The sequence below is a fragment of the Strix aluco genome, chromosome 4, assembly GCF_031877795.1.
Source record: "Strix aluco isolate bStrAlu1 chromosome 4, bStrAlu1.hap1, whole genome shotgun sequence".
Lineage (NCBI taxonomy): Eukaryota > Metazoa > Chordata > Aves > Strigiformes > Strigidae > Strix > Strix aluco.
The window spans coordinates 67815820-67829754 of record NC_133934.1 but is presented as its reverse complement, the minus strand read 5'-3'; the positions used below and the strand labels follow the sequence as shown (position 1 = coordinate 67829754).

Genomic DNA, 13935 nt, shown 5'->3' with positions numbered 1-13935 from the left:
CAAGGCAGAAGTCATTCTTTTCCTAAACAGATTTAAGAAATCACTGCATTTGAACAGTTCTTATTAGAGATACTCTTCAGACTGAATATATGTTTGGTTTGCATCTTCATTAGAGATCCTTGACATTGTGAACCATTCACCCTCAGTTTCCAATAATAATAACAGCCTGATTCTGTACATACACAGGGTATATATGCTGTACCAAGCTTAACAGGCGTATTTTCAGTCATATTTCACCACAGTAAAGGAGGGGAGGGGTGCAGGGCGAGAAGGGTTAAACAGCCTGATTAATTTGGACAGTATCACTTTATTGCATGGTTGCATTCCATGAGTTTAATGAAATATATTAGAGTATTAACTACATCTTCATTAAAAGTGATACTGTTATCTATCTCAAATATGAGGCAACAATGCGTGTCAACAAACGGACAAAACAAAATGGAGGGATGAGCATTCATACAAGCAAAATAGCATTAGCGGGATCACTAGGGATGTCAAAGGAAAGTAAATGCTTAGATGAACTGTTTTAAACTGTATTACTTGTTAATTATACGTTAAAATGTATTTAATTGGATAGCTGCTTTGGTATTAAAGTGTTTGCTATTACATTTTTAAAGTATTGATGTTATTAGCAATAGCAGTTAAAGCTTAGCTCTCTTTCATGCTTATCTTTATTCTTAACCATCTTTCATACAAACTGCATTACATTTAAAAAAAAAAAAAAAAAAGAAAATCTTACTTTTTTCTGAAGTCATATCAACCTGGAAGAGAAAAAAGGGGGAAATTTAAAAGTTCAAATGTAATCAATATATATAAAGTCACTAGTGAAGTAGTACAGGTTGAGTCAAATCCACTGGATGTATGGAGACACACAGATTGACTTAAATGGAACCAAGAATGTATTTAAAATGTAATGGTAAAAGTGTGGCTTAATTTAGTGTTTCTAATAACAGAAAAATTGTTACTTTGCTATAGTTATGGTCAATAGTAGATGCAAAGAGTTGCAACGTATTTTCTTTAAATGCGACTAGTAGTATAGAGGACCCAGACTTTTGTATTACTGGGTAGGTTGTTGCATCGTTCTTCACTTATTTCTTCCCATCTAAAGCAAAAACATCCAATATGGTCATCTGAAGGCATCTGGAAGGCAACTAGTATGCTTTATACATAGTTTCATTGTATGTATTAATTCTGAGATGCATTTTTGCCTCTGTACTTTGTGATGATGAAAAGCAGGTGCAGAAATGACTGCAGACTTGCAACTGCCTAAGGCAAGAACTAGGACTTGATGCCACAAATAGATAGTCATGCCCATAAATGGAAGCAGTAACAGCCCTCAGAGACCATCTTCTTAATTTTTCAGAGTGTATTTGAGTATAGATTGAAAAAGCCATATAATTTTACTGTTACTCAAAAGAAAACATAGCCCTTGCCAAAAAAATTTAAAAAAAAAAAAAAAAGCAATCTCAGACTATGAAAATTCAAGAAGCAAATTTCTGAAGTTGCCTTGTAGTTTGACTTTTTTTCAGTTCTACTAGCATAATCCTGTGTCCACACAAGCAAAAAAAGATTTTTTTTTTTTGGGTGTAAGTTTGGGTATGCAAAAGTATGCAAAGTAGCATTGAACTTTTAATCTCCTATACAAACTTGCGGTGGCAGGATGACTGTGAGGATGAAAATCAGCTATGCAGTACTTTGATATGATATACTCTGTATGCTAAAGCCCCCAAGATAAGTTTTTTAGTGAGTGTTGAAAAGGTTTTACTTGCTTAAAAGTATTCTTTATAAAGATAAATGCAATATACTGTCTCAGTTAAGATGTAACTAATTCTTGATTTCCATAAACTGAAAATGAATACAGGTAAATCACTGGCAACACTTACATGTTCATACATGCCGTGTAATCATTTAGGCTCACATTATTAAACTTCACAGTTAGCAGTGTATATTACAGATCCATAATAGTATGAATTCCTCTGATGCACACATCAGCCCTACAGGGTAACCTAGGATACTTTAATTCTCCTTACTTTAACTTCCTCCATATCAGTCTGGAATTATGTCAGCATACTAATATTCTTAACATAAAAATGAATAAAGTAAACAAAAATTAATTTAAAATGGAAGGTGTTCTTAGCCATCAATGAGCTTGTCTCTTTGTGCTTTAGTTTCTTATATAAAAAAATAAGAAGTCATCGTTTGGAAAAATAATTTTTCAATATCCTTTACACTGCTTTCACAGAGCATAGATTTGTTAAAAACAACTTTTGGGAATGCATAAACAGCATTATAGAGGCTAATAGACTTAGTTTCATGCTTTTGGTATGAAACTGAATGATCAACTGATAGGAAATGTTACCTTCTGAATGAATATAGTGGGAATTAGCTTAAAAACTTGGGCCCTGTTTTCACTTGACAGTGCCTATATTTCAGCACTAAAACAGGAGTGGTAAATATTTCAGTAATAATTGGAAGCTTCACTGGGCACAACAAAACTTCTGAACTCTGTTTTGCAGTTCATGGAAAAGATGTCCATCGTCTTTGGGGAGTAGGCTGTTCTCACAGGGCTGGCACTCTTGTTTCCAACAGCTGAACGTTATCAAAATGTGGGGATGCTTTTCTCATGTTACTCGTTCATGTAGGGGTCAGACCTTAAGAAACATCTATAACTGCCAGAACGGAGTTGGGAATGTAGGGGGCAATTGGCCACATTTCTCCATTAAGATGCAATTCAATTTATGCTAAAGATGAAAACTCCACACCTTTTACATGGAGTAAACTTACTTGTAACTTCTGGGTTAACTCTGATTCTGTACTGGACTTCAGTAATCCAACTCAGAAATCTGTAAGATCCAGTCTCTTGAACATTATAAATGGACAAGATTTGTGACTTGCAGCCCTTTTAGGTATACAGGTAGTGCATTCAACTGCAATCTGGTTGCAGACTCCCCCAAAAAGCAGGAAACTTGCTGATGGAGGTAATTGTTGTATTTAGGCCTGTTCCTCTGCCTCCATTCCCCACTACCCACCACCACTAAATAGAGGAATTATAGTCAGACCATGCTTAGGGGTAATAATAAGAAGTATATTATGCAAATGAACCACTGGTTCTGAATATTTCAGACACATCTAGTAGCAACCCTACATTACTTCTAGGATGAGGGATGGTTCTCAGAATCAGAAAAACCAAGACCATTTCCTCTTTTGTGCTGCAGAGAATAAAGCTTCATGAAATACACTTGCATGGCTTATTCTTGAGCAAAATAATTTTTAAATTATTAAGGAACTGTTTTGAAAGCAAAATAAACTATTATATATCTCCAAAATCATTACATCTGCATCAGTAAAACTTTAATGTAGGGAAGTTAAACTCTGTAAATTCCAAAAGTGAGCCTGTGCAAGACCCTTTTGTTTTTGAGACACTGAGCTAATGATTGATATGCCTGTTTCACTACAGATTTCATCTTCCAAGGTATATCTGTTAGTTGTATTTTAGTGGTATGCATAAGCAATAACATGCTGTTACAAGCAACATTACCTCTTCTTCTTGTTCTTGATCTGATTCTGATTCCTTTCAGTTCCAAAATACCATGCAAAAAGAGAAGGGGAAACAGAGCAGGCAAAATGCAATTTTTTTAGAAGAGGAGAGTAGGAAAAAATAACTTCTGGCAACATTTAACAGAAAATGAGAAAATGCAGTATGTTTCTGCAATTGATTTCTTATGTCAAAAAGCAGCAAAACTAAACTGTGAGTTTAACACACAAAAGGCTACTGAATCAAGCAAATTACAAACAGAAAAGTTGCTTCTGGATGTTAGACTTCTAGTGATCCTTATCTGTACCAAAACTTGAAATATATACATGCTTTTGCACCCATAAATTAGCACGAATAAATACTTAAAATAGTTAAGAACAGCACCCATTTAAACTTAAAATATGTTGAAATATGTTATTTTTAAATTATACAAAAATGCTATAATAAAGATTGTATTATATGCTAAAAATGCTGAGAAAAAATGAACCACCAACAGGCAATATTTTGGGCAAACAGACTAATACATTCCTAAAAGGCATGCAGCTCCTAATCCAACAAGGACAGTAAAAAATAGGAGCTATCACAGAATAGCAAGAAACTGACTCTTTTCTAAAGAAACAAATGCTTCTTAATATCTGTTCTTTCTTACTTAAACAGAAATCAAGAGCACTCCCATGATTTATGAGAATTCAGCTGGTCTCAATCTTGTTAGTATTTATAAATAACTCATACTAGAGTTTTCCTCTCCTTTTTCTGCCCTTGATATAAGACCATTTTCTTCCCCAGGTACATTAATAACTGTTATAAAAATATTCTGAAGAAAGATCATTTACACTATGCGACATACTCAGATTTTTGAAAGAGTTGATCAAATGTAGGAAGAGAAGTCAGTGTTAAAGTCAATGTTATTATTAAAATATAGCCTAAGAAAATATTTGCAGCACTGCTATAAACTTTCCAAATTCTAGAGCTCATCTGCTACATTTTTATCACTATCACCACAGATAAACAAGGCAGTTAGCTAAAAATGCTACTGCAAATCCCATCATCTTTCAAAATGGCAAATGAAAAAAATGACAAATTATTTTCACTCCTCTGTACTCCCTGCCTTAAGAACATCATATGATCTACAGGCATTATCCTTACACTTTGTGAAACCGGTATGAATGGTAACTTCATCTCCTGAGAGGTGTCACAAGACATGGTCAAACAGCATGGGAAGTTTTGATAAACCAAAAAATGAACCTAGAGGTACTCACTGAGTCCCAGATTTGTCTCACCCCTTAACAGAATCTGGGTAAAATTTCTGTACAAAATAAAATTAGCATAGGTCTTGTGCAACACCAAATGAAACCATGGGAGCTATGTAGTGCAAACTGGATTTTTGTCTCCCTTCTCTCATCTCTTCTGAGTCCACAGAAAATATTCGATAACATGGAACACTGGCATTAAGAGTACCAAACCCAAGAAATTGAAAGCCCTTGGGTGGTATTTATTCTTCTTTAAAATACCCAACTACAAAGCTTTAACAATATTTTGCCCTCCTCATTTTCTTTATATTAGAACACTGATGACTGTAGACCAGTACAATTTCACAGTACCTTTGTGTAAACAGGTAAAGTGATGTTTAAATTACATATGGCTTGATGAACGAGGCCTCTTGTAGATTTTGGCTCCTTCATGAATGATAATCGTCCACAGGGTTCTTGAGTGGTATCTCGCACCTGGTAGAAGAGCATACAGGCATTTAATCTGTTATTTGCTGTGTGATCTACTGGTACCACTCAAAACTATTTAGCAGAAGAAGGCTAGATGTGGGAGAAAAAGTCCATGTGGCAAAAATAATCTGTGTTCTTTTTTTTCCGGCTTGTTTGTAAATGTACATACGTATGTATTTGTGTGTCAAAGCACAAGAAGACACAAGAATGTACATGCTTACACGTTAGAAACTTATTTACAGAAGGCAGTCCTAACACTCTAAACACAGTCTTAAAAGAACAGAGATATCCAGTATGATTTGGCTTCTGTGATAACTTACAATACCCATTTTTCACTGAAATGATCCCCAAACTTTATGGTCATAACAGACTCATTTTGTATTAGATGACTAAAGGTAATAAGCCATTTTACCCCATATGGCAAGAATACATATTTATGATGATGTTAGCAATAACTCTTGGCTCGAAATTTTAGTATTAAATATTGTGTTTGTTCATTTGTATACTCTTTTGGCTGAGTGGCTGAAACCAGTGAAAGATTACACTTAAAATTTCTTCTCTTGCAAACTGTTTTCTCAAATGTATTGATAAATCCTAGTCTTCGAATGCAGAGATTTGCTGGAATGTATTTATAGGTGTGACCATTATTATCTACAAAAGATACTACATCGTGTCATACTTTAAGATTTTTTCAGTGAATCTTAGAAAAATCTCTTTCACGCTTGTTAGTAGAAACAAGTGTAAGCACTTAGAACTTAAGATACTGATGATGTAATTTTAGCTTTTGTACATAATGTCAGAAGGATTACATATGATATCACAGAAGATATACAACTGAAAGCATTACCTCATTCTTAGTTTTCTGAACTAGTAAAATGATACAATTAGATACATGTGTATTAACTTTATCAGATTGAAAATACTAGATGCAAAGACACATATTTTGGAAAATCCACCATGGAGAAAAATATGCAAAACCAAAGGCAGCTTCAATAAAGTTCTAAATTAAAACAAGCTTAGAAAATATTGCTGGAAAGGAGGGAGAGAGCTTAAAACTTGTCTAGCAGCATACAGCAGATTTAATACAATGAGGGAGTGGGTTGATTTTCCTCACTTTTTGGAAGCATCCATTCAAAAAGCATTGCTCTAAAACTGTTTTATGTAATGGTAATAGTGTACTCCGTTGTAGTCAGGATGTCCCAGTAGAAGGAAAAGTTTGTGGGAAGAGGTTTGCAGTGCCTTCTGGCTCTCTCTCCAGCAGAGGTGGTGATGGTGGCTTGGTGGCAGCAGCCCTCTCAGCTGCTAGCTCAGGCCACAGTGAGAACACTTTTTTACATGACTTACTGCTCCCTACAGATCTCACAAATGATGCAGATGGACCTGTGGACCATGGTGTTTATATCACTGGCTCTATAGCTACGGCTAAAGCGTAAATTAATCTCAGATGCAGAGAGGTTTTCTTATTTTGGCCTTTGTTTTACAAATTTTTATACGAGTAGGAAGGTTTTTAAAGTAGACTAGTACAGTAATATACACTATAGGGATAAAATTAGATTACAGTTGGGAATTTAATTATTTCCTTTTTCCTTCATTCTCAAAAATGTGGTAAAACCATAACTTGAAACATCCAAAAAGGAGCCATGTTTTTCTTACTGTACCCTCAAGGAAGTTTTGCATTGCAACTGAAAGGAGGAGGATAGGTTGAAGAACAGTTATATCTGTATTTACAGCCATATGCATATTTACAAGTGCAGGGTACAATGATCATATTTTGATAGATTCCTGCCAATTCTGCAATGTTTTCTGACAGTTTTTTGCAGTTTCCACATTTTTTCCTGCACTATATTGAACCATGATACAGAGGAACAAACAAGATAAAACTTGATCAGCTCTTTAGATTGTTAGGTAGAGAACAGGATTCCTAGAAGTACCACCAATTTTGGTGTCTGAAATAATGCTGTGGACACATGCATGTATAGCAGAACATGGGCACAGATAATTATATTTAGAGAAAAATTGTACTAAATTTGAGGTAGCTACTGCTGGTTGTTTTGACTACCCAAGTCAACATTTAATCCATTATCATAAAATAATATGGAACTGTTCTTCAGTCTGCTAAGTTTACTGTAAACTCAGAAGCAGACAAAAAATAAAAATACAATCCATAGCTCATATTATAACATTACCTTAACAAACAGAGGAAGTCTATTTTCTTTGAAGGCAAAAAAGCTGAATATATGGTGTTGCCCACTCTTTGTTAGTGGCACCAAATTGCCAAAGCAGTCAACGTAGATGGGTTTTCCTTCTAATACCTATTGGAAACGAAAAAGAAGCAAAGCAGCAATTAATCACAGCAAGGTGGTGAGGATTTTTTCTTAAGCATAATTCTACAGTAGTTTCAATCAATTTCTTAAATTGGTAGAACTTGTCAGCATTTACATTTGTTATGTACAGTTACCTAAAGTCTGTGGAAACATTTCAGATTACTAAATTCCAAATGAAACACATTGTTAATTCAATAACAATAGTGTCACACTATAAATGACAAAATGAGTATTCAGTGTTATGAATCTGGGCAAATTCTCAATCTAATTTAATTTGGATTTTTTTATTTGCTCTAATTTTGCCAACCTGGCATCATCATAACAGTCAAAGAAATATTTTTTTTCAGCAACCAAATCAAAAGTCCTTGTTTTGACTAGTAGGATAAAAAGCCAGTCTGGGAATATCATGGGGTTGCAGAGGACCTTTTTACCAATGCAAAGACTTTCCATATTAGATTACCTATGTGTTTAATCTACTTGCAATTGTCTGTTGCAGCAGGCAAAGACAGTTTATATTGGTAGATTCTACTTGTTTCAGCTGGCTTTGTAAAGGCCTAGAGCTTTTGAAAATCAGCCCTCAGGTAAATGCCTCTCTGACGGCACTGCTACGTCTTTGGATTGCTATTGTTATGGCTCCTCCACACATTTAAAATCTCAGTTTACCAGTTTCAGAGATGTTCCTTTCAAACTGCTGATACATTAATGTCTCATTCTTACTTACCAGAAATTCAGCCTTGTCATTCAGTTTTATAAGCCCATATTTTACCTATCTGCTCTGCCTGTCAGAGCTTCAGGAACAGAGAGGACAAACTTTTTAAAGGTGGGATTCTCAAGGAAAAGAGACCATACTAAGCAGAAGAACATGCCATGCATGTAGTTAAAGCACTTTCAATTTGTTATTCCTTCTGAGGAAGCTGACAGAGCCAGAAAAACTGCATTTAGCAGGCAGTTTGCTGAAATCCACACAGGAAAGCTTTTGCCTGTTCAACAACAGATTTAATTTTTATTTTGTAAAGCAGAATATTAATCAAACCTGCTAGTTTAACTTCTTGGTATGCAAAGATACCGACAAAACATGACTACTATTGACTGCCTTTTTGGTTAGTGATATTCATTTATGGAGTTACTGAAAGCTGAGGTTTACCTGTTCTTTTTGTCTCTATCTCCTCATTTCTCACAACACCCATTTAATATCAGGCTCAAGAACATAACAGTTCAGCAATGAACACCCCCCTCAAAACTCATCTTTACTCAGGCATTCCTCTAAGAGGAAGTTAGTAACTAAAAAATTCAAGGTGTCTCGTGGCAGTTTGGTACAGAGCTAATTAAAACTAAGTAATCACTGTGGACCACACAGAAATGACTATGAGGTATGTAGATTGAATTTAGGGCTAGCCTGCATCCATAGAACTTAGTTTTAGGCTAAGTGAGGAAAAAGTCCATTTACAACACCTATCTGCTACCTCTCAGCTCACTGTTGAGGGACTTAAGTCTTGTGAACCTGAAGCCCCAGCCAAGCTATGCAAAATTCTTGCAGACTACAGCATTTTATTTAATGAAGCCATGGGCAAGGTCTCCTGCTTGCATAACTAGTAATCTCAAATAGATTTCATAATACTTAGCTGGCAGTAGCTGCTCTGCTTCTCAATCTGAATTAAAGAAATCCTGACCCTGTCACCAGGGAAGAGGAGGACAAAGAACCTGAGACTGCAGGACTAAATGGTAACCCCCAACTTCATTTTATTACCTGGTTTCCTGGCATAAAATCAGTCCAGTTTCTAAATACAACTGTTTAACAGGTCCACCATAAAAAAGCATCTTGGGAAACCAAATCCTTTCAATTCAGTTTTGTCCTGTAGGTTTTCTAAGTCTTAGTCCCATCACAGAGAGTTCAGACTCAACCAGCCCACGTCCGTATTTACTAAATCCTTGAATCCAGCTTAATGTTCCTGCTACCTATTCTTTTAATTGCCAAGGGTTGCCCTGAGAAAGGAAAAAACAGTATGGCTAAAGTCAGACGAGGCATTCCTTTTTAACTTCTGCTAACCAGCTGATTGGATTTCCGTGTGGGTGAAGCACACAATTCCCTTCCACCGTGGTAGGCTGGCCCAGGAAGACCCAAATGCTGTCAGCTGACTACAGCCAACCCTTCCATCAGCCCTGCGGACTGAGAGATCAGCAACTGCCCGCTGGGAATAGGACTTCATCACTCATATCTGGCAGCTACTTTTCCCTTATATCTGACAAAAGTCGAAGTTTCCATCTTACCATGATACATAATAGTGCATCATGACAGTAGTTGTTGGCACTGTTATTTTTCAGTACTTGTGGCAGATAAAAGGCAGAAAATATTAGCTTAAGAGCAGACATTAAAAAATGGAGAAAAGCATGTAAGATTCTTGTACAGTACCTCTACATCCCTGCTTCTCGCAACTTCAGCAAAATTTTCTTGTTGTTCTAGAGTTTTATCCACCTTGTCATCTGTCATGCAAAAACATCTTAACCGTGCTTCAATGGGATCATGTGATTTGGCAAACACCACAAATTTGGCCATGTAGGGGACACAGATAATCTCTCTGTACACTTGGGAAGCAAAAGTAACAGATTCTTGTGTCTGTCTACAGTCTATCAACCAAAATCTGTAAAACAAAAAGAAGAGTTGTGTAATCAGCACAGAAAGATTTAAGCAAGAAAATGATATGTTCTCCGATCCTAGCAGCATTAGCTGGCAACCACACTGATTGTATATGACAAGTCAGAAGAAAGTAAAAAAAAACAGTTACCGTTTGGGAAAAATAGCCTAAGAATGCTCATGGTACCCTCTATGCATTTAGGAGCAGGAAGCAAAATCAACACAGAAAGCATTTGGACCAGAACTTACTCTCCTAAATATCAGATGCAAACCCTTCACAGTGTCTCTGGCTGCACAAATTCCAGGCCATTGCTTGCCTTTCTGATAAGATCTCACTCTGCTGGAAGAGTATTTTCTTCCAGGTACCTGACTGGCTTTTAAAGGCTTGAAGAAGTTCACTTGTCCTGTGGCAGTCTCATACATCTTCTCTGAAGATTTAAATATATGAACCTTGTCATCTTTTTGTGTTTATGAAATGTATATCTATATTACATTTATGTTTATAATATTTAAACAATTATTGATGGCTTACCAAAATCAAGAAATTCTAGAAATTCATCACAGTATCCAATAAATGTTTTTTCTTCAATTCAGAAGTTGGCTATGGCCTAAATTTTGTTTTCATCTGACTTGATTCCTTATAGTGAGAATATGTGATCAAATGTTTCCTGCCTTTTACCAAGAAATAAATATCTTATTCTAGAATAAGCTCAGGGGCCTCTGTTTTCCATCACTTTCAACAGTTTCTGACGACGTTTGAAATGGTGATTGATCTTCTCACCATTTTTCTAGAGCTGCCCGAAAGTTTTCTGAGTTTGTTCTTGTTTATCATGTTATTATTTGATTTCTGTGCAGAATTAAGTAGGAAAGGGTGTACTGGAAGTGTACAGTTCAGATTTCTGCCCACCTGTGACTCTGCAATATGTGCCTTTTATCTAGAAAAATACAGGTTCTTTTTGACAGCCGGTTGCTGCTAAGCATCTGATGATGCAGAAGAGAGTAACGTCCCACAAAAATCTTACTAAAATTGCTTGTATCTAGTCATATGGTGAGCCTGTCATTTCTCTTCCAGGTTATGACTAAATCATTAAAATTACAGAGTGGGTAATTTAATCCTTTTCTCTTTAGCTCCCTTCCTAGGCATTGTACAATTTCCTGTTGGTTAAGTGCCAGACACATCAGTGTACCACACTGGGGTGTTAGTGAACTGTGTACAAACTTCTGACATGACAGGGATGCTGTGAAAGTTTCCTGATTTTTATTGATAAGGAACAGGAGGCTGAAATGGCTTTTAGGATGTGTTGTTAATCATTCAATCTGTTCTTGGACCCCCATCTCTAACAGGTGAAATATAAAGCAGCTGCCTTGCCCAAAAGACTTGTTTTTCTTCCACCATCTAGCTTAAAGGTTAGCAGTACATTCCTTACATACAATATCAAAACCTGAGGGTCTTTAGCTGAATGTAAATGACTTTGTCAACTGTGTAACTCCACATGCAAAATCAGAAATTATTCTCATGTGAATTTAGTCAGGGACTTTTTAACTTTGATTTTGTGATAAGTTTTTGTTATGCCTACTGAAGACCAGCACTACATATATTTCTATCTGAGCCCTATTATATTTTGAAGACCCAGATGTCTCCAGATCTGATTCCTACTACCCTTGCCTCACAGAGGCTGTGATTACCATGACTCACTTTTCATCATGGTTTCTAACATGCCATTTTACTGACGGCATCTTTCTAGTGTATATGCCGAATCTTCTACACCAGTGGTTCCCAGTGACACATGTACCACAAGTCAAACATAAACATGTTCAAAGCAACAGGCAAATACTACTGGAATAAGTTACTTCCTCTGCATGGTGTGAAGCCAGGAGCTGCCACTGCTATCTCATTCAGGTAGCACCATGACAGAGAAATACTTTAAGATAATAGGGTAAGGTCATAAATTGTCTGATTTCACTAACATAATTATTACAAATGAACGCCTGCCTCTTATGAAGTATTGCTAGTGCACGTGAAACAGAACAAACCACCTCAGAACTTACCAAACATACACAGTTACTCGCGACATATCATGGATGTTGCAACTCAGGTCTAGAACTTCAGCTTCCAGAACAGGCCCTCTTCTGTCAAAAATGACCCTCCTCTTTACTGAAAACTACAGGTTCTTTACCCTTTCTTTGGGCCATTCAGGCCAGGACAACATTGGCCAGTAATAAAAATTTACAGAATTTCCTTATACCTTTGTCAAGACAACTGAATTGTTATTTTGCAAAGATAACAACTTTCACTTAACATAATTTTACTTCTACTCCCAAAATGTAACAGCAGAACCGCAGCAAGCATTTTACAAGGAGTAACACATATTGCCTTCTTTCTCAGATATCACTTCATTTAGTTTCTCTGTGGAGCTGATGACACTTCTTTTAAATAAAATTCACTGTGTGGGTGGAAAGCATGCTTGAGTTTGACACCCGTAGGATGGAGACGGAAGTCATGAGAGGTCAAAGACACCTCAAAAGCTGATATAATCTACAGGGGGCTTATTACTTACTGTAGATTACATGGTATTATAACCCACAAAGCATACCTTTCAAGTGTGATTTCTCTGGTCTTACTCATCTGCAGTTGAATAATAGCAAATTGCATGCTGTGCTTATCTTTAGAACATTTAACAAACACACTGGTTAAAAAACAGGCTGATGACATTTGAAAGAGAGAAGGCATGTTTGGTACATAAAGACTCCGCATACTGATACTTTCCTTTTCACGTGTGGGAGAATTATGCTATGCTGGACTCAAACTGTCGAGGCTATATCCTCTGAGAAATCACCATATGTTCAAATGATTTGCTGTCATACACCAGAGGCTAAAAAGCCCAAACAGATACTAAATTTTTAAAAAAGCTGCAGCTCAGGAAATGGGAAACAGCTATGCCTCAAAGTCTGCAGTTTAATTCACATGTATTTTAGACAAATGTATCTCTTTCCCAAGCTCATTCTGGACAGAATTGATGTTATGAATGGGAAAATTGTCCTCTGTCATTAATGATTTAACTAGACATAAACATGTTACTGTGAATAACAAACAGGAGTCAGCTGATTCTCAGCAGGGCACAAGGGTAGATGCACTTTTAGACCAGGGCACAAGTAAAGAAATTCAAGTTAGCTTGAACTTCAGCAAAGAAGGAAATTAATTCTCTGACTGTAAGTGTATGAAAAAAATCCCATTTTCCAACTTTAACAGCATTTAAAATCATGTTTGGGTTAAAGTAGCCTGCTGAACATTCATTTAGATTAAAAAGAAGAGGCAGATTAAAATCTCTACATGAGACCCCACCTATATCACAGAACATTAGCAATAGTAATCCATTTTAATGTCATCATCGGGATTAGGAAACATCCGCTATTAATACAGATTGTAGTTCCATAAACTGTCACCCTCATTCTGGCTGGATTTCATGCGTAGCCCTCCAGGGCACCTCACAATTTTAGGGACTTGGACCTCTCAAACTTTGCATCTAGTCTCCACATCTGGTTCTTAAATTAATCTTTAATTTACCTCTTTAAACAGAACACTACAGGTAGCAGATGAGGGCTAAAACACACTTTAAGATCTCCCTCTTGTGGTCACTGCTGTTAAAGAAAAATGTTTAGTTGAACTGAAAAGAAACGTGCATAAGCAAACCACCCAACTTAACAGCAAGAAAGCCATTTCTGAAC

General features: G+C 36.3%; 1 protein-coding gene across 50 annotated transcripts in view; it reads right to left on the bottom strand.

Moving 5' to 3' along the window:
• ANK2 (ankyrin 2) overlaps window positions 1–13935 on the bottom strand; it is a 371582-nt gene that overhangs the window by 28769 nt on the left and 328878 nt on the right. For 45 of the 50 annotated variants that reach the window (XM_074823462.1, XM_074823464.1, XM_074823465.1 and 42 more), the window contains 5 exons: window positions 9988–10216; window positions 7440–7565; window positions 5137–5259; window positions 3539–3571; window positions 740–761 (listed from right to left, as the gene is read on the bottom strand). In XM_074823462.1, coding sequence (XP_074679563.1) covers window positions 740–761; window positions 3539–3571; window positions 5137–5259; window positions 7440–7565; window positions 9988–10216 — 533 coding nt within the window. The remainder of the gene's footprint in view (window positions 1–739; window positions 762–3538; window positions 3572–5136; window positions 5260–7439; window positions 7566–9987; window positions 10217–13935) is intronic. The other 5 variants (XM_074823476.1, XM_074823493.1, XM_074823491.1 and 2 more) reach the window with 1 other exon arrangement.